Below are 20,788 nucleotides of genomic sequence, written 5' to 3'. Positions count from 1 at the left end.
CAATGTAATAGAAAATTATGCAGCCATGAAAAAATTTTAATGTTTTAAATGATATGGATAGCTCTTATAGTTTTGTAGAATTAGAAAGCAAGGTACAAAATTGTCTATGCAGTATATTAACCATGTAAAAGAAAACTATGTATGTCCAGACATTAAAAAAAGAAAAAATATAAAATTAAGTGTTTATCTCTAAATGGATGCTATATATATAAAATACACATTTTATATATTTTACTCGCTTGTATTTTTTACAATGCACAAATATTAAACATTTGTTTGGAAAGTTACAACTTCTGAGTTCCCAAGAATTAGGCCACTGCCTTACCATGTCAGTCTGTGTCACCATGTCAGTCTGTGTCACCACGTCAGTCTGTGTCACCATGCCAGTCTGTCTCACCATGTCAGTCTGTCTCACCATGTCACTCTGTCTCACCGTGCCAGTCTGCCTTACTGTGTCAGTCTGCCTCAGCCATTTGAATACCTGGGGAAAAACACTTGGTGGGCAACAGATAAAGGTTAGCAACACTTTTTTCTGACAAGTTTTCCCCAATCATCCATAGAAAGAGTTTTTCTTGTAATTGCTAGTTCTCCCTTAGAAATAATCCATCACTTTATCACATGATGCCTCTTTTTTTTCCTAAGTAAAACAAAACCTGGAAACACAGCATAAACTTGTGCTGAACCCTGATATGAAAATGAATAGGCACTGGGCTTCCAGCTGCCAGTGAAGAAGAGCCAGTGCCAAAGGGATGCTCAAGCTGACAGATGCCAGAGACTGAATTAGAAGTACCCTCGGTTCAGGCCTAAAATGCCTGCAAGAATTCCAGCCTGCCACCTTTGGGTTCTGTGGACACATTCTGCCTAGAGCCCCCTCAGATGACAAGGTCACCCTCACTGCAGGCAATGGCTGATTGCCAGTGATTGCTGGCTAGCGAGACAGAAAACAAGATTATGCTTCTATGACAACACAAATGGCACCACCTCCAGGAAGCTTTCCCTGCCTCCTTTCCTGAGTCCGCCTCCAGGTTGCATTTCTCCCCCAAGGAGTCATGGCCCTCGTGCTTTCCCTGTCCCTCTTAAAGCAAAAGTTACACTCGATGATGTGGCAGCTGGTACTGTGAGAAGTTACCACATAGACTTTTGTTCACGTCCTGGTTCTGCCTCTCAATTCCTGAGCCTCAGTTTCCTCAGCTGTAAAATGAAGACAGTAACCTCGGCAGCAGAGAGCACTGCCCCAGTCCTGGGACTTTCTTTGGAAACAATCTGACAACCCAATCCTCAAGCTCTTATGACATGATTGTGCCCAAAGAAACCATCTGGAAGCCCAGAGCCACAAAAGAATAGTTACTAGGCCCAGCCCAGGGGTGGCAGCCTCCACCTCCACCTCCACCTCCACCTCCCCACCCAGACCTCCAGCCAACCGCAGCCAGGGAACAGACAGCCAGCAGTGCCTAATGATACCCCTCCCATCTTCTGGACAAAGTAATTGCCAGGTGGGACAACAAGACCCCAATTATTGAGGGTCTGTCCAGAAGTGTGGTCACAGGCATGTCCAAAACTGAACTCAGCTTCCCCTCAAATGTGTTACTCTTCCCACTCCCTGTCTCATCCAGAGGGTAGCACCACCCAGGGACCCAAGTTGAAAATCAGGATACAGTCGTCATACCTCCTTCTCACTTATGTGTTCCATTCAATCCATCACCAAGTCCTAACACTTCTACTTGTCAAATCCATCCATTTCTTTCCATCCCAAGGCTGCTCCTGCAGTTCACGCCACTTATCCTCCCCTTTGCAGGTGTCCTTACCTCCACACCGCCCCACAGGGAGCCTATCTCCCACTGCAGCTGCTGAAAACCCCTCAACAGTTCTCAGTAGGAAAACCAGCCTGTCACTTAAGCACCCTCACCTTGCCCCAGTCTGGCCCCAGCTTCCCTTTCTAACCTGGTCTCTCTCTACTCTCTGACTTTTAGTTTCCCCCAAATTCACTGTCCTGTTTCTCACCTGTTTGTTTTTTTTTTTCATGTTGTTCCCTGTCGGTAACATCCTTCTCTTCCTCTTTTCCACTGACTAGCTCCTACCCCTATTTTAAGACTTAGCTCAGATTTCCACTCTCCAGAGACTTTTTGTTCCCCATTTCTGACACGCACCAAACTGGTCTAAGTGCTCTTCTCATTGCCGCCACTTACTGAGCACTGTTCCAAGTACCTTTGATGTCTTAACCCATTTAATCCTCACAACAAACCCTGTGCCTAGGTTCTCTCATTCTTGTTGTACAGATAAGAAACCTGAGCCTTGTAGCCATTAAAGGCCAAATTTAACAGCGCTGAAACCCAGATCTATGTATTTTTCTTAAAAGATTGTATTTATTTCTAGATAGCGGGGAAGGGAGAGAGGGAGAGAAGCAGCCACTGGCTGCCTCTCGCATGCCTCCAACTGGGGACCTGGCCCATAACCCAGACATGTGCCCTGATGGGGAGTCAAACTGGTAACCTCTCAGTTCACAGGCCAGTACTCAATCCACTGAGCCACACCAGCCAGGGCTTGTTTTTTGTTTTTGTTTTCTAAATAAAAAGAGTTATGCCCTGGCCAGCTAGCTCAGTTGGTTGGAGCATCACCCCGACACACCAAGGTTGTGGTTCAATCTTCTGTCAGAATACATACAGGAATCAACTAATGAATGCATAAGTAAGTGGAACAACAAATAGATACTTGTCTCTCTGTTCACCACCTGCCAATATCTAAAAATCAAGAAAAAATAGGTATGAGTTGTATTGTCCTTTTCTGACTACAAAATACCAAGGGAAAAAAAGCAAACATCTCTCATTTTTGTCAATTTGGTGAATATCCATGGTCTGGCATGCAGTAAGCACTCAATAAATACCATCTCTTCATGCTTATACATACGTGCTGATTTAATCAGCATTTATATATAAACTATCACACCATTCCTGCAGTTGTTTCCTGAAGCTGGAGCCCTTGGAAGTGCATGGAGCACCCCACTCTTCCATTTTCTATACCCGTCCAGGCTCTCAGCCCTCTGGGATGTAACTCTACTTTAGAATCCCTGTGATATGAGGGCAGGGATCAGCCTAATTCCTTCCAGTGCCCAAACAAGGTCTGCACAGAAAGACCAGGCAAGGCAACCAACCCAGCTCGGCCTTGAGGAGGCCCCTCCTGGGCCTTGGGATTCCCCTTGTCCTCCACCCCACTGCTCTCTAGCCACAAACCTTCAGATCTCTACCAAAATCTCAGGCCTGGTCCTTGTGACCAGGGTCCTGCTCACCCAAGGTGCCCCACACTCCTCACACTCCTAGCCTGACTCTCGGTGGCTCCCACTCTTCCACTTGGGAGGGTCTCTCAGACCACGACTTTCCGCTCGCCATCTGAGGCGGTGGTTAATTACAGCCCAGACCCTGCCCAGTCCCCGGACTCCCAGGGTCAGAGCCGCAGGATCTGCCAGCAGGGAAAGCATCACCCCCACTCCCCGTTCCAGATCCTGGCGCCCTTGGGTCAGGCCCGGAAAAGGCACTTCCAGCCAAGCGCTGGCGCCGGGGGCGTCGCGCTTTACGGAAAGAACGCCCGAGAATAAATCCGGAGCTGATTTGCATCCAAAACTCAGGACGAATTCATCCTGTCCCCGCCCAGTGGCGAGTTTAGGAGCAATGACAGAGAGAGAAGGAAGCTGCAGACGGCAGTAATCTCCTCCCCTTGGCTGGCCCCACCTTGGGCTGGGCCTGGGTCTTGTGGAGGGAGGTTGGGCAGCGGCTTTGTGTGCTTTTGTGTGTTGTGGATTAAGTGAAACAGCCCGGACCAGGTGGTAAGAGTCAAGCAGCTCCACCTCTACTGCTAGGAATCTCTCAAGCACAGACTCCTCAAATCCCCTACCAGCTTGGGTCCTGGTATCCCTGTGGCCTGCACCTCTGTGAGTATTCTGTGCTTACAGAGCACAGACAGTCCCGACCTTGGTTTACACTATTACCCATCAGACTTCCACTCCAGCCACATGGGCCAGCCTGGCTGGGCAATTCATTGATTCCACATAGCAAGTCAGTGCCCCCTCTTGCTCATGCTGTTTGTCAGCCAGCAGTCTTTTACTCCTTTGCATCAACTAAAGTTGTTGACCCTTGTTTAACCACAGCTAAAAAAACCCACCTGTTTATCTTTCGTGAAGCCTGTGGAGGTCTGTGTGCTGGCCTCTCGGAGCTCCCAGTGTACAAAGTCTGAACCTGTCTTTTAGCCTTAACACTTCTCTTGGTGTACTTACCAAGCCAGTTTCTCTGTTAGGATGCAAGCTCTCAAGAACCAGAACGAGGACATATTCAACTCTGCCCTCGGTGCCAAGAGAAGTACCTGGTACCTGATGGGAGCAGCAGTGGCTGCTATGTGCTCTTTGGCAAGTCCTATTCCCTTTCTAGACTTCAAACTCCTCCCTCACCCTTACTGCAAAAAATCTATAAAATGACCCCCAAGCCATCGGATCTGAACACCAGTCTTGGTGGTCGTAAAAGGAGGGAAAGTAACACTGAAGCTGGCCTCACAGCTCTGTAGCATGTGGGGTAGTTTCAAACAAGGTAAAAATAAATAAATAAAAATAATTAAAAAATAAAATGACCCCCAAGATTGCCCTTAGACCTGACCTTCGGAACCAATGACTTCCTGGCTCCTGGCTTCTGTAATGACCCAACCTTGGGCAGGGCAGGGGTCAGGAGTAAATCTGAAATCCTTCCACCTCCTTTGAGTCAGTGAACTGAGGTAATTGTGCAAGGTTGCTGAGTCTTGGGAGTAGCAACCAAGCCTTTTGGTTCCCATCCAAAAAGTGCTGGGAACCTCAAGGCAGTCAGTCTAGTGTCAACACACCAGGACGCTATCACAGCTGAAAAGTCCCTTGCCCCAGGCTCCAGAGGCCTGACCACCAGCTCCATCTGAGGGGCGCAGGGTTTTGCTGCTCCTGGAGAGTGAAGAAGCCCCCATTCACAGCCTCTCCCCAGCTTGTACACTTTGTCTTCAGGAACAGTGGCAGCAGCCTGTCAAACTGCTGAAGACCTGCCCAGAACCACCCCCCACACTCCACTCCGACCTCCTCACTCCCAGCCCAGCTATGGGCCAATGTGAGCTGAGAATACCAATAAAAGAAGCCTCCATTCAGTGGTTTTATTGTTTTTTGTTTTTAATAGCACAAGCTGCCAGCCCCTATTGCACGCTTCCCAAGATGGAACTCTCACTTGAAATCTCCTCTCACAGCCGCACATGCGCCACTTCTCCCTAGAACTCCCGGCCTCGGAAAATGCTAATCTGAAACCACAGCCTTCAGATTAAGACAGACCTGGTTAAGATTCCAGCTCCATTACTCCCTAGCTGAATGAATGCCAAGACAAATGATCTTAAGTACGTTTTTTTACCCTCCCTGAGCCTCGGTTCCTTCATCTCTAAAATGGGAATGATGATTTGAATATGCAGAGTGGTTATTGGGCACTATGTAAGATTTGTGAAAACACCTGTCATAAGCACTCACACATACAGGGTGGGGAAAAAGTAGGTTTACAACTGTGAGCATGTGAAACAGAATCAATAAAGCTATTGCAATAATCACAACCTGCATGTCTTTTTCCATACGAATAGCTGTAAACCTATTTTTGTTCCACCCTGTAAAGGATGTCAAATAGGAGCATTAGTTCTAGTCCCTAGTCTTTGTATTCCCCCCTGAAGTTGTCTGATACTTTCTCTGGAAACTAAGAATGGAGATACCTGAAGTTAGAACTAATATGGACAATACCAAGACTATAAAGTAATAAAAGCTGCAATTAGGAAACAATTATAGATTTTAAAAGGGAACAAAGGAGATTAGAGGCTTAGGGAGGAACAGCATTTACCAAAGGTCACACAGAAGATGAGCACACCTAGAAGAGCAGGCAGGGAGGAAGAGAGAGGCAAATGAGGGCATGGAGAGAGGTCAGGGCTGAGGTACTGAGCTGAATCCAAGGACCAGCAGCCAAACAAAAGGATCTCCAGCTGACATTGCCCTACTTCACATGCCCAGCAGGACTTGGCATTTGCCTTTCTCTGGAGCTTCTCCTTTTGGGTTCCTGTGTTTGCAGTAGCTTCCCAGAAAATGCTAGGTAAATAGCCTTGTTGTTTCATGAGCAACCAATCCCATAATCAGATGAGGCTCTCCATACGAAGTGCTACCTCAGAGTTGGCCCCTTCTGTAAAGATGCTCCACGTCAGGCCCCACTCCAGACAGGTGTTCTCCACAAGGTTCCCTCCCAGGGCCTTGCTGAGGACTCTGAACCCCACTTCACAGGGCGGGTTTGGGGTATACCATGCTTCTGAAGTCTCAGCCTCCTCTTTAGGAAGCATCTGCTCCTCCCAGCAGCACCGAGAAAAGTGTGGTATGTGAACTCTGTTTTGTACCTTTTTCTTGCCCCCAAAAGTCAGACATGAGTTGCCATTGTAAGGTAATAAGGAGTGTCACTAACCTTTGAAAATGTCTTGGGCTGGTTCTAACCCCAATCATGGGAAAGCTGGAGGCACTGGGGCCAGTGTATTATGCTACTTGATTTTTTCTTTTGGTTATGTTTTCTTTATATTGTTCTCCTCTCTGTATCCCCACCTGCCACCCCACTCCCCTCATCCTCAGGGGCCAGCACTGTCCTCATGGAAGAGGTCTGTCTTCTTTCTGGTTATTACAGATTTGTTACCTCACCCTAAACTCATGTGTCTTGGGCTCTCTGCTTCCTTCTTAGTGTTCATGTATGAACTCCTTCGCCCATCCCCGGCTGGGCATCCTCTGGTTTAGACACCCACCTAAAGGCAGAGGCTTCCCTAATTGACTTCTCAAAACTTCCAGTTCAAGGATACTCTAAACTTGTGATTTAGGACTCAGTGATGCCAGAATTCTGCATTTCTAAGATTCTATAACTCAGGTTTCACAGTGCTAGAATTCTGTGATTCTAAAATTCCATGACTATGGAATCTATGCATCAAGAATTTTATGATTTTTGTGTTTCATGAATTTGCCATTGGACATTAGTGACTGTTAGCCAGTACCCATTGGCTTGGGTTTTTGTGATTGCTTTCCAGAGGAAGGAAGTCTTGGCTCTGGACTCTCTCCTCTGAAACCACTGAGAGCAGAGGAATGAGATGGCTGGATAGGTGAAGGGCAGCACACCCAGCTCCCCTGGAACACCATCGGTGGGGCATGGCCAGGGCAGCCCAGGCCTAGGCCCCGGCACTCAGTTCCCTCCACCTCCCCGTCAAGCCCCTCGTTAAAACTCCAGTATCTGAGGGTAGCAGGAAAAGCAAGCTCCTTTGTGGCCCTTCCACCCAGCTGCCTTTCCTTCCTGGCCTGCCCCATGCTCCAGAGCAAGTTTACTGAGAGCCTGGCCTGGCCAAAATGGGCAGAGGGGGAAGTAGGATTAAGCACTGGGCAGGGAGCCAATGGAGGAGATATGGGAGATTCCCTGGGGAGCTATGCAGCTTTCCCCGAAGGAGAGGAAAGAACAGAGGCGGGAAGTAGGGGTGTGGGTGAGGGCACTGGTAAGGGTGGGGTGACCGGTATTGCACTGTGGGGCTGGAGCTGAGCTTCCAGCCACTGACCCATTGGTGACAGGGGACCTCCAGCCTGGCACCCTGGGGGGCGGTCTGGTTGAGCTTCTACCCTTTGATTCAGGTTCCCGTGCCTGAGTCAGACTCCCAGGAAAACCCAGAAGGCTGGAATCAGGAGTGGGGAAACTAATCCTCCAGGGCTCCTTCCAGAGGGTCCATCTGAGGTTTGGGGCAGAACAAGGGCTGGAGCTCTGAGCTCCTGCCTCCAGTCCACAGCTGTTCCCCCACATCCCAAAGTGTCCCATTATTACATAATGTTCCCCCAATGGTTTGGTCAGACTCTGGGCTAGAGGATGGGCCCGCCTCCCAGCCACCTCCCGAGAGCTGTCTGGACCACCCCCTCCAGCCCTGAGGGCTTAGCTGAAGCAGCCAAACCCGATTTTCTCCTGGCTGCCTAGACTGGCTGGAGCAGGAAACCCTCCTCCAGGCATGGGTCCCTTGGGCCACCGTCCTCCACCCCCTCATCTTCTACTCCCACCCCCGCCCCCTCCCACACCTGTGCCACCAACCACTTCCTCCTCCATGTACCCTGGGCAGCTCCACTGCATGGACAGGTGTGGTCCAGTGCTGTCCCTCTCTGGGCCTCAGTTTGTTTTTTTAATCCTGCCTTTTCTTTTACTGTGATGGAATACACATGACATAAAGTGTACAATTTTAACCATTTGTACAACCAAGAACAGTAAGTATAGTCCTATTGCTCACCACCGCCCATCTCCAGACTGAAACTCCGTATCCCTTCCAGGGTAACTCACAGTTCCCCCCTCGCCCCACCACCTTAACCCCACCCTGCAGCCCTTGTTTTACTTTATGTCTCTGTGAATTTGACTACTCTGGTTATCCTCGCTTGTCTCATCTATAGATTGGTTGTGAGGAGGTTCCAAAAAAAAGGGGATAAGAACAGCAGTGGGCCACCCCTAGGATGGTGGTTGGAGCAGCACGGTGCACTGCCTGGGGTGTGAGAAGGAAGACCTGCTTTGTGGAATTCTGGGTGTGGCTGTCAGGGTGAAAGGTGCAAGGGCAGGGAGTATGCCCCTCTGGTTTCTGGTGATCTCTCTGGGAGACTGAAAGAGAAAGAGAGCATCACCCCGGACTAAGTCCCCTTGTTACCGGAGTTCAGAGCCCTCGCCACAATTTAGTACAGTGCCTTGTGTGATCCGTTTAATGCGTCTCCCATAGAGCTGCAACTCCCACCAGAAGAACTCCCACTGACTTGCTCACTGTTTTATCTCCAGAACTTGGCACCCTCCCTGGCACACAGCAGGCACTACTGACTGAGACAGAGTTTCAGATTGAAAAGCAGAAGCAGAGGCACTCCAGGGGCTGGAGACCAGCCAGGCCAGCTCACCTAACCCAGGCCCCTGCTCCAAGCTGCCACACAGCCCAAGTCTTCTCGTCTGGCCTGGGAGCCCAGTTTTCTCAGCCTCCGGGGAGCTCTGGCAGGGTGGGAGACAGTGAGCCGTATCCAGTCATCCACAGGGTCACCTAGACTGGGGTGGTGGGTGCCCTCTGGCTGCCGCTGCCTCTGGGAGCCTGGAGGGGGAAGGGCTGTGGAGGAGCCAGCATTGCAGAGGCAGTTAAAAATAGCCAGAAGAGATGATGTCATCGGGTTCCCACAGCTCAGCACCCCCTCACTCACACACATACACACTTACTCTCACAGACTCAAGTGTGGGCATACACACACACACACACACACACACACACACACACTTATATGTAGGGGGAGGTGTCTGGGTTCCAGGGCCGGGGCAGGGAAGTCTGGTGAGTGTGTCTGCATGTGGTATGTTTGTCTATGTTCCTGGGTTTGCATGAGTTTGACCGCATGTGTCTACATGCTGTGTGCTTGTATCTGATGCATGCATATCTGTGTCTGTTCATTTGTAGGCATGTGTATGTTACATGTGTCATGTGGGGAGGTCTGTGTATCAGTGTCTGTGTATATTTATAGGCATGTCCTTGCATGCATATGTATTTGTTGCATTGTGCATCTGTGAGTTCATTTATATTTTTACATGTCTGCAAGTGTTCATGGATTGTGTCATGTGTATTTATATGTGTGGGCCCCCCTTTGGGCCTTGGACACTAACCCAGTCACCTTCTATTTCTAACTGAGGTTCAGCACCTCCCCCTCCCAACACCTCAGCTCCCACCCAGCACTGTCAATGAATTCTCTCTGTCCCTCCCCTTCTCCAGGTCCCATTCTCTGGCAAGCCTTGGAGGACACAGGCCCAATTCATTTTCTCCCCACAGGCTTCCTGAACCCCAGGGGCCAGGCCAAAGGTGTCAACCCTCAGGGAAGGGAGCCCTGGAAATGGAGCCAGATCTTCAGACAGCGAGACACACACACTAACCCATGCATAAAGTGACACATTAGAAACAGAGTCCCTCACAATGTTTCCTGTCACTGAGACACAATGCCACAGAGACACACCTCACAGAAACCCAGTTACAGCCAATGACACGTGGGTGTACACGCAGAAAACCAAGTGGAAAATCACCAGACCAGAATGCTTAGCACCCTCCCCCTCTCTGAACTCAAACTCGGTCTTGCTCCACCTCCAAAAGTCCACCTCATCTATTTTCCTGTCCTGGAAAATACTGACCTCAGAAAGACACTTGGGGGCTACAGGCGGTACACCCTCCTCGGAAGCAACCCTCTCCTCCTCCAGGCTAACCCCACTCCCCTCCTGATCTTTATTCCTCTTAGCAGAGCTGTTGCCTCTCTCTGGTACATCCCTATCCTCACGAACACACCTTAACACTCACAGCTGGCCACAGGGCCACGTTCAGTTGCAAGGGTGCACCAGCCACCTGTCTTCTTGTACTCCCTCTGTTCTGGTCTCACACACACACACACTCACACACACACATCAGCAGCTACACCTACACACTGACCATTCCAGGCACACAGAGCCACATATGTCACACTTGAGAACTCCTGAGGTTACACTCAAGCAGTGAAAACTCTTTCATTCTATCCTTTCTGATCTGTGCCTCTCTCTCCCTCCCCAAGCACCTGGCTCTCTGTATGTTCCAAATGTCTGTGGAGACCCTTATCCCTGTGCAGATAGGAGTGCAAGGCAGGAAGTCCCTTACCTCATAGTGGGTATCAAAAGGTGAAGCCAAAGATGGGGAGATGGTGTGTGTTGCTGACCTTGTCCTGTCCTTCCACTGTCTAACTGTGATCCCTGTGGCTGTCACTGAAGCCTGTCCCTGCCCTCATACCCCGCAGAGTCAGCTGGAAACACCTCAGAGTGGAATAGGCAGTTGGAGCAGAAATGATTGTATTTGGCTGCTATTCATCACCCATGACCCCCAGAAGATGCAGATCCGGAGCCGGTTAAGCTTCTGGACTAGTTTCTGGGCATTTCTAGAGGATCAGAAAGCTGCCAGGTTGACAGAGGCGTCTGAGAACTGAGGAGAGGAAAGAGAGGGAAGAGTGTGAGGAAGGCGGCAGTTTTGGAAGCTCCACAGCTCTTAGATTCACCACCTCCCCAAGCCCTCCATTTCCCGCCAATTCGTCCTCCATTAGGGTGCTCAGTCTTTCGGATGCCTGCCATCAAGACTTCTCTGTACCTTTGGGGCGATATTTCACAGAGCGTGTGTCCCCTCGAGTGCCTATGCAGGGCTAAGGTAGGGGTAAATGCAGTGGCCCTGTTTCTCCAACCCCAGTCCTGGCTCAGGGCCCTTGGCTAACCTTGCATTGGAAGGATCCACACACTGGTGGTGACAGGGTGGCTGTGGTTGATACCCCTGGCCATGGCAGCAAGATTGGTGGCTGTGGTGGTGGCAGCTGGGCCTTGGAGTTTCTGCCGGTACCTTCTGTGGCTGCACTTGAACATCTTGGGAAACCTGGGCCGAGGCCAACCCACACCTGGCCTGCGGTAGGGGGAGCGCAAACCCCGAGGCCGAGGGGCACGGGCAAGCTGAAAAGGCCCCATGGGCACAGAAAACTTCTGTACCATGCCCAGGGGCGCTGCTGGCCAGGGCAGCTGAGGTCTCTATGACATACAGTCTGCATGTGGGTGGGGCTCTTTATTACAAGGCCTGGCCCCAGCCCCTCCCCACAGGTCAAGATCTCTCACAGTTCTCTCCATGGATCAGTCCAACCAGAAAACCTCATCTCATCCCCTTGGAAGAATGGAACTCTTAGTGGGGGAAAAATCACTCTTTTACCTTCTCACTTATCCACATTAACAATATTAACAATTTTTATTGAGCACGTATTGTGTGCCCAATATGGTACCAAGTACTTTAAAACACTACCTCAATTCTACAACAACCCTACAAGGAGATTCTATAATTATTCCTATTTCACATACAGCCAACCCTTGTTATTGATGGTAGTTATGTTCCAATGAAGCCACCACTGGGAACACTGAATTAGCAAATACCATGTCAGTATTCCTAGGAGAAATACAGGGTTCGAGTCCTACCAGGTCATAACATTTTCCTCAATTGATTGATCAGTACATCCCCAGGTTTTATGTGTTTTTCAGTTTAAAGACAATTTAAACATGACTGTTGGCTCATTAACATTGAATTCACAGCCAATAGCACTACGACTTATACCTGAATGAAGTTCATAGGACACATGTATTTCTTCTGCAAATCACATCACAACCTGCCTGTGCTTAGCAACACTAGACAGCATTTTCGCATGGCTTGAAAGTCCATTTTAAACAACAAAATCACCAACAAAAAGCCCCGGAATATAAAAAAACATGACCGTCAATAGGCCAGAAAAAGAACCCTTATTTCCATGATAAGAGCTTCAGTGAGAAGGCAGGGTATCCTCTTGTTCAGCCTCTGCTGAGAACGTGTGTGCTGGCCGACTCCAGTGTTTTGCAGCTTGGCACGTGTCCATGGATAACTACAAAAGTGTCATGAATATTGGTTTGGGGTTACAAATAAATTTTAGGGAGTAGGAAAATGCACACACATGTAATCCAGGAGGAATATGCAACCCTCATCCATGAATGATGAGGATTGGTGTTATAAAAAAATTGAGGTTCAGGTGAAGTCACACAATCAGAGGCAGGCAGGGGTTCAAATCCATCATGGCCAAGGTCCAAAGCCCAGACATTTAACTCTTGCTCTTCTGCACTTGTGAATTCAATCATTCATTCATTCAATCAATCATTCAGGAAATGTCCACTGGGAACATAGATTAATGTGACCTGACTCCAATTCTTCCTGAGATGAAAGAAGCCATGTGGACCATCAGTACAGGTGAAGAAACAGCTAGGTCCCCAGCGGATGTAAAAATTCCAACCCTGGGTTTCTCCCCTTTCTTATGAGAGACAGGGACATCGAAGGCTCTGCCAGGCCTTGTACTGAGTTCTTATGGAACTTTGGACTTGCCCCTCCTCCCCCTATAGCTCAGTCCTCTCTCCTTCCTCTTATTCCACCTGGAGGCCCCCTTCCACCTTTCTGTTTCTGCAGGAGCCAGCTGGGAGACTGAGGAGCCTCCACACCACCTGCCTTCCCAGCTTCCATGTTTGCCATCTTCAGTCTTAGAAACTGACCTTGCCTCCATGAACATCTAGATGCTGTACCTATAAACCCACCTGCTCTTGGCCATCCTCTTCCTCAAGTCCCAGACCAAGGGTACTTTCCCTGCTTTTTCTGGAAGCCAGCCCCTTCTATCTTTTTAGAAATTCCATCAATGTAGACAGTCTGCTTGGTAGTTAAGAGGTAGACTCTGGGCTCTGGCTGGTGTGGCCCAGTGCACTGAGTGCTGGCCTGCAAACCAAAGGGTCATGGGTTTGATTCCTGGTCTAGGGCACATGTCTGGGTTGCAGGCCAGGTCCCCAGTAGAGGGTGTGTGAGAAGCAACCACATATTGGTGTTTCTCTCCCTCTCTTTCTCCCTTCCTTCCCCTCTCTAAAATAAATAAATTTTTTTCAGTTAATATGTGTATTAAATTTTATTTTATTTTTTACAGATTTTTTATTTATTTATCTTTAGAGGGGAAGGGAAGGAGAGAGGGAGAGAAATATCAATGTATGGTTGCCTCTTGTGTTGTCCCCTGCTGGGAACTGGCCTGCAACCCAGGCATGTGCCCTGACTGGGAATTGAACCTCGATCATCTGGTTCGCAGGCCCATGCTCAATCCACTGAGCTACACCAGCCAGGGCTCTAAAATAAAGAAAAGAAAGAAAGAAAATAAAGAAAAGAAAGAAAGAAAGAAAGAAAGAAAGAAAGAAAGAAAGAAAGAAAGAAAGAAAGAAAGATGCAGACTCTGGTGCCATACTGACTGGGTTGAATCCTGGCTCTGACACTTATGAGCCATGAGACCATGACAAGAACTTAATGTTTCTGTGCCTCTGTTTCCCTGTATTATCTATCTCACAGGATTGTTGTAAAAGGGAGACTACACACACACACACACACACACACACACACATATATAATGTGTATGAATATTGTGTTGTCCTTTAAAATATAATCTGTATGCATATTGAATTGTCAGTTTCATCTCTCCTGTCTCTTCCACTGCCTCCTCCCATTATAAAAACAAAATAAATTTTAAAATCTACTTTGTCCATGTCATACCTCCTCTGGCTGTGAATCTCTCCATTCTGACCTTTTTACTCTGTAGTCACTTATGTCCCAGAGTGGGGAGAAAAATCTTTTTAAAAAACCCTTAAACAATTCTGTTATGCAGACTAGGAATCAGAGGCTTAAAACGAAGTCTAAGAAATGCCCCACCCAGGGTCACAGAGCTAATAAGTAACAGAACCAGGATTTGAGCACCTGGTCCGAGTGACTGGGAAGCCATAACTAACCCAGCACCTGCCATCGGGGATGCTGTAATGGAAGAGGGATGGCAGCCCCAAAGGATTAGTAAAGGCAGGCATTACAGACCCTTACAACTGGGCACGTGATGCTTTTGTGGGACCGTGCTGCCACCTGCTGGCAGAAAGGGAAGGGGGTGTACACAGAGTACTAAGACAGGAAGCTGGGGAGAAAAGAGTGGGGAGGGAGACAAGTGAGGAGAGATGAAGGGAGGAGAAGGATGGGGAATTTGAGGTTTTGTGAAGGGAAAAGGACTAGAAGCTGTTTGCTACTTAAAGGAGGGAGCAGAATCTGCAAAACCTCGGTCACTTCCTTGAAAGCGTGTGTGTGAGACAGAGAAGCTCTCCATGTATACCTCAGATGTTGCTCTGTTGTTTGTTAGTTTCTAGGAGTCGGCCCACACAGGGTTCAGTGTGTGTGTGTGTGCACGCTCGTGAACACCAGTAGGCCTTTATGTGTGTATCTGAGTGTGAGTATGTAGATGGCAGCTTGGGCAGATGATAATGCCTGTGAGCACATAGGGGACATATCTGCAGGTAGAGAGTTAGAAGTGTATGTGCACCATTGTGGTGGACGGCACTCAGAAGTTCTCAGGCCCCACCCCCAGATTTCTCTCCCTTCTCAGATCAGGAAGGGCATTGCCCAAGGCTGGTGTTGCCAGGCAGAGGCTGGCTGCTCCTGTGGCTATGGGGACAGCCACTGTGGGGACAGATCTCTAGGCAGCAGGGGGCAGCAGGGGCCAGAGGAGGCCTATGGGCTGGGGTGGAGCAGGCAGGCAGGCGGGCAGAAGGAAGCCTTTAAAACACCTGCCCCACCTGCAGGTGAGCAGTGTTGTGTGAAGTCCAGCTCCGTTGTCTCCCTGCCCACTCAGTGGCGGTTTCCTGGAGCTGTTTGTCTCCCTGGAGTCTCAGCAGATCCTTCTTTCAGAAGTCACAACCAAAGAGCCCTAAACAGGTAGGTGACGGCATAGGGTAAAGATTATCCTATGAAGGGAACTCAATCTAGAAGCAAGTTCGGGAAGAGTCTAGGGTTGGTGTGGGGAGGGGTTCAGGATATGTAGTGGCCAGGGAAGGGCATGAAGTGACCTATAGTGTGGGAGTTAGACTTGGGGTTCCAGTGGATGAACCTGGGGTGTTAAGATATCAGAGTAGCAGGTGCTGGTAGAGGGTCTGGGCAGTACAGAGAGGTAGGAGTGTCAGGATGAGCACTGGGAAATATCCTGAGGTGTCAGAACCATGTGTGGTTACATGGGTTCAGGATTCTGGCATCTGGTATGTTGGGGTCCAATGCCAGGGCCAGGGCTACCCTGGGGTTGTGGGGAGGTCCTAAGTCATCCATGTCTGTCTCTCAGGAGCCACCATGCAGTGCTACAGCTTCATTAAGACCATTACGATCGTCTTCAATTTTCTCATCTTTGTAAGTATGAGGGTTGTGGGCTCTCTGGGGCTCCCTACAGGAGTGGGTTACAACCTGAGTAGAGCTCAAGGTGGGAAATCAGAAACTGCACTGGGGCCCATGGTGGGGGGTTTCCTTATGTCGCCTAGTGAGGAAGGAAACTGGGGGGCCTCTGTATGATGGGGAGCTGAAGGAAGAGAAGGCCCAGAGACCACACAGCAGAAGGTCTTCCTCAAGCAGCCCTATTCATTCAACACACACTGATAGCCTAAGACTCAGTGCTAAGTGCTGGGGTGACAGGTGAGCAAGCTCTTTCTCTGCCCTGGAGGATCGCAGGTCCGGCAGGCAGACAGTGGCAACTGTAGTATTTCTGGCCTGAGCGCAGGGCCTATGGGAGCCCCTAGGAGGGGCTTGGACCCCTCTTGGGCAGAGAAGACTTCCTAGAGGATATAGCCAATGCTAGGGATTTGCCCTTCATGAGGGGGTTGTAAAGCATGCAGGAAGGCCCAGAGGCAGTGAAATCAGATATCACTCGGAAAACCAGGAACATATTGCGTAGGGCGTGTTTGAGGAAGCTTAGCAATGAGGCATAAACCCTGGAGATGGTGGTGGAGATGGGGAGAAATGTATGAAGTAGAAAAGCAGACAAAGGAGAAAACCCTGAGATGGTGGCTGAGGAATGGAAGAAGGTGCAAGGAAGACAGAGGTCTCAGAGATGATGTCCATGTCTCTGGAATGAGCAAGCCCTGGAATGTCCCACAGGCAGCTTAGAGTTGCAGCTCAGGTGGGAACTGGACATGGACATTTGAAAGTCCTGTGCCCACAGGTGGTCACTGAGGCCACGCAGTGGGTGAGAGCACTCAGGGGGCGGTAAACTCTGAGAAACCCAGCTTATAAGGAATAAGCGAAGGAACGACCACCAGAAAGCAGATGGAGAAAAATCAATGCGAGGAAAACAAGGAGAGTGAGATAGAGAGGTCAAGGAGGATATGGCATGAAGTGTCTACCGGATTTAGCACAGGATGTCACCGGAGACCTTGGAGCCACATTAGAGTGGGTCAAACTGAGCACAGGGTGAGGAAGTGGAGACACGGAGTGCGGATGAATTTGGAGAAATCCGACCCCGCCGTGCTCTGAACTTCCTTTGGCTTTCGGGCACTAACCTTTATCCACGTGTCTGGAGAAGACAACAGGATTCCAGGGATTTGGACAGCAAAGGGTCTGGTCAGAGGGAGTTAAAGGCAAATCCAGTTTGATTTTTTGCCTCTGTTGCCCAACCCTTACCAGGCTGTGCAAAGCAGGGCAGGCCTCAGACTCCTTGAAATTTGACACTACAGGCTGAAAATCCAGCTTTTTGTCCTTGAGCAAACATGCCTGGAATCCAGCCACAACCTGCCACCTTATTCCGGGTTCTAACCTCAGTTGCTGTAGCTGGGAAGTGGGGACTGGCCATCGAGGTGGTGTCAGGACGATTCATCCACTGAAGCTCTGGGTCAGCAAAGCTTTGCTTTGGGAGCTGGGCAGTGCCCTCCTCCCCAGCCTGGGCCTTGGGGGTCCCTCTGAGGTTTGGGGGTTGAGCTATGGAGCCTCTAAGAGCTCTGGCTGTACTTCCCTCCACCAGTCTCTACAAGGAGAGGTCTAGGCTAAATGAAGGGCAGACCCAGAATCCAATCCTGAAGCAGAGCCAACTGGGGCCTCAGGGTGCCCCTTATCACCACCTGCCTCTCCAAGGTTGGGAGCAGGTGTAAACCTCAGCCCTGCCTTTGCTGCCATGGTTACTGTTGAGCCAGCTCAGTGCTACCACACCCCTGTTTCTGCCTATCAGAGAACAGAGGTGTTCCAGGCACCAATAGGCTGGGGAAGAAATGCGTGCTCACCTGTTTGTTTTTACCTGCAGCTATGTGGCAGGACTCTGGCATGGGTGAGGGAAAGCCCACACCTCACACCCACCCTGGCACCCAGTAGATATTTGAGGAACCTCTGGTCCCAGTTATATCTGCCTAGGTGAACAGCCTGACCCCGACTATGGGTATCCCAGCTCCCATCCTCTGGCTCTAAAGCACAAGTGGCAAACACAAGGCCCTCGGCCGAATCTGGCCCTCCACCTTGTGTTATCAAGCCTGGCACCTTGTTTCTATCAGGTGGCAGTGCCGAGCTCCTTGCCCCTAGTTAAGGAGTAGTTACGTTTATACAGTCCTGAAATTACATTCGGCCTTTGAGGGCAACTACGAGGCTGATGTGGCCGCCGGTGAAAATGAGTCTGACACCTCTGCTCTACAGGATATTCTTCCTCCCTACAGAAAAAGTTGTTATTTTTATTTTAAAAAATATTTTATTTACTTTTTTAGAGAGAGGGAAAGGGAGTAAGAAAAGAAGAGAAACATGAATGTGTGAGAGATACATGGTTGCCTCTCATTCACACCCCCACCTGGGGACCTGGCCTGCAACCCAGGCATGTGCCCTGAGAATCGAATCAGCGACCTTTCTGTTCGCAGGCTGGCGCTCAGTCCACCGAGCCACACCAGTCAGGGCAGAAGAGTTTTTAGACTCCTTAGCCAATAAAAGGGGAAGTTTCTCATCTCCCATCTTCCTGACTCAACTGTGTGGTATGGGACTTCTTGCCAGCACTGTTTCACGGTCTGCCTCTTTGTCCCCAGCTGTGTGGTGTGGCCCTGTTGGCAGTGGGGATCTGGGTGTCAGTCGATGGGCAATCCTTCCTGAAGATCTTCGGGCCGATGTCGTCCAGTGCCATGCAGTTTGTCAACGTGGGCTACTTCCTCATTGCAGCTGGTGCTGTGCTCTTTGCTCTTGGTTTCCTGGGCTGCTACGGTGCTCACACAGAGAACAAGTGCGCCCTCCTGATGGTGTGTCAAACCCAGCTCCAGAGGCCCATAACCAATGCCCAGGGTCCCCTCGCCTTTGACACCAAGCCCTGGGGATCCCCACATCCTGTTCTGGACTCCAGGGACCTCAGCAAAGGAGCCTGTCGAGTCTGTATGGGGGTGGGTTAGAGCAAGGAAGTCATGAGGGACTGTCTCTCCCTAAAACTCAGACCCCTGTTCCCCACTCAGTTCTTCTTCATCCTCTTCCTCATCTTCACTGCTGAGGTTGCAGCTGCTGTAGTCGCCTTGGTGTATACCACAATGGTGAGGATCGAGGATGGGGCAAGGGGATTAGATTGGGCAAAGCCCTGGGAGGGGGCTGTGGCCTGTGAATGGCCACCTTCCCTACGAGGCCCTAAACACTGGCCTGCCGCATCCAGGCTGAGCAGTTCCTGACACTGGTGATAGTGCCCGCCATCGAGAAAGACTATGGTTCCCAGAAGGACTTCACTCAAGTGTGGAACAGCACCATGGAAGGGGTAAGGCGGGCTGGGGGAGATTTTGGAGTGGGAAGAAAGAAGCAAGGCCCCACTGACCACCCTCTCCTCCTTGTCTCCAGCTCAAGTGCTGTGGCTTCAATAACTACACAGACTTTGAGAACTCTCCGTACTTCAAAGAGAACAATGCCTTTCCCCCGTATTGTTGCCTTGATAACGTCAACAGCACAGACACGGAAATTTGCACCAAGAAGTTGGCCGAAGAGAGAGCTGTACAGGTGTGGGCTGGCATGGAAGGTCGGGGCTGCTTTAAAGGCCTCAGAATGCTGAGGAAGGGCGGGAGGCAGGTGCTGACCATAGATGCTTTTTTCCTTTCCCCAAGGGTTGCTTTGATCAGCTGCTGAAAAGCATCCGAACCAATGCAGTCACTGTGGGTGGTGTGGCAGCTGGAATTGGGGGCTTAGAGGTAAGGAGTTGAGGAAGTTGGGGCAGGACATCCCCACTGGGTCAGAGCTGTTTCGCCTCTCTCTGAGGCCTCTCTGGAGTAGACAGACTTCTAACCAAGTTTCACGCTGGGGGCTTGCAGGGCAGAGGGACTCGAGCTTAGTGGCCGTGATGATGCCCCCTCATCTCTCCCTATTCTTTCCCCACTAGCTGGCTGCCATGGCTGTGTCCTTGTATCTGTACTGCAATATGAAATAGGTCTGCCTCTGCCTCCGCCACTGCTGCTGCAGGAACTGGGAGAGGCACCCTGGTACTGCCAAGTGGGTGTGATCAGCGTGGGGACAGGATCTAACAGTGTCTCTTGAGCCAGAAGGGGCCTGGCCTTGCTGCTGTGGAGTTGGGGGCCACATAGGGACCACCCCCTACAGGCCATGCCTGACTTTGCCTTCCATTGATGGGGTTGGGGTCCACCTGTTCTAGAGCCAGTTCTAAGGGAGCCAGTTCTGCCCATTCCTCCAGTCTGTCTCTTGAACCCTTGACACCCTTCTGGCCAACAGGAGCTCTTGGTGACTCCGGTACTCCACTAGGTAGTAAGGTACCCCATATCCTGGGCATATGCAAAATTAGCAGTAACCAGGAAGATGTGTGGAAGGCACCTCAGTATTCATAAACCAATTAAAATGTTTCCATTGGGACTCTTATGTATCCTTGGGGAGAGGGACCCATCTTGCCTAAACTGGTCTCAGATTCCTGTGGGGCTGGAGACTCAGAAGGCCCCTGGAAAGGTAGAAGAGAAGTGAGGTGGAGGTGAGTGGCTATTTCTTCCCTTCATTTGGATGCCAGGCCTGGGAGGGAGCATAACAAGGATGGTCAACAGGGCATTAGGGAGGAGGTAAGGGTTGGGCCAGTCAGCTTCCTAGAATGTGGGAGGACTTTGGCCTTAAACTACCCATTCCTGGTGAGGGGCACTGGACCATAAAGCTATGAAAATAACAGGCTTGTGCCCAAGCGGGGGCAGGGAAGACTAGAAATATTGCCAGGGCAGTGGGAGAGGTCACTCCTTAGGCACTGGGAAGCCCTCTGGAAGCCCCATCGGAGGATCCAAGCTGCCTACCCTTCCCATGCGGGCGGTGGGGAAGATTATTTTTAGTAAGATGATATTCATTTCCTCACTCCTGTTCGGGGGAAGGTTGATAGTCAGTCAAATTTGGAGAAAAGGAAAGT

At 50.0% G+C, this 20,788-nt stretch overlaps 3 protein-coding genes and 1 pseudogene across 4 annotated transcripts in view; 2 read left to right on the top strand and 2 right to left on the bottom strand.

Moving 5' to 3' along the window:
* The window catches only part of PIK3R3 (phosphoinositide-3-kinase regulatory subunit 3), a 120,918-nt gene extending 111,881 nt beyond the window's left edge, over positions 1-9,037 (bottom strand). The window contains exon 1 of the mRNA XM_037149290.2: positions 8,951-9,037. The gene's annotated coding sequence lies outside the window, so the exon portion shown is untranslated. The remainder of the gene's footprint in view (positions 1-8,950) is intronic.
* LOC119052564 (uncharacterized) lies at positions 4,462-4,572 on the top strand (annotated as a pseudogene).
* A 1,906-nt stretch (positions 9,038-10,943) lies between the features above and the next one.
* Positions 10,944-17,149, bottom strand: P3R3URF (PIK3R3 upstream open reading frame). 2 transcript variants are annotated; one of them, XR_005083086.2, is made up of 2 exons: positions 16,965-17,149; positions 10,944-11,019 (listed from the first exon to the last, which is right to left on the bottom strand). XR_005083086.2 is itself a non-coding variant. In XM_037149292.1 (2 exons), exons 1-2 carry the CDS (start codon positions 11,544-11,546, stop codon positions 10,976-10,978), a joined length of 288 nt encoding a protein of 95 aa, XP_037005187.1. The 2 variants fall into 2 exon arrangements, 1 of the variants encoding a protein (XP_037005187.1); XM_037149292.1 differs by lacking the exon at positions 16,965-17,149 and adding an exon at positions 11,303-11,546 and having other exon boundaries at positions 10,976-11,019.
* Positions 15,212-20,249, top strand: TSPAN1 (tetraspanin 1). Its single transcript, XM_037149291.2, has 8 exons — positions 15,212-15,360; positions 15,758-15,822; positions 18,459-18,665; positions 18,873-18,947; positions 19,064-19,162; positions 19,243-19,398; positions 19,503-19,586; positions 19,775-20,249. The coding sequence occupies exons 2-8, from the start codon at positions 15,766-15,768 to the stop codon at positions 19,820-19,822; spliced, it is 726 nt and encodes a 241-aa protein (XP_037005186.2). The 5' UTR covers positions 15,212-15,360; positions 15,758-15,765; the 3' UTR covers positions 19,823-20,249.
* The last annotated feature ends 539 nt before the right edge of the window (positions 20,250-20,788 follow it).

The sequence above is a fragment of the Artibeus jamaicensis genome, unplaced genomic scaffold, assembly GCF_021234435.1.
Source record: "Artibeus jamaicensis isolate MK-2021 breed Jamaican fruit bat unplaced genomic scaffold, CSHL_Jam_final scaffold_847, whole genome shotgun sequence".
In the NCBI taxonomy this organism is placed as follows: domain Eukaryota; kingdom Metazoa; phylum Chordata; class Mammalia; order Chiroptera; family Phyllostomidae; genus Artibeus; species Artibeus jamaicensis.
This window is presented reverse-complemented; position numbering and strand designations above follow the sequence as displayed.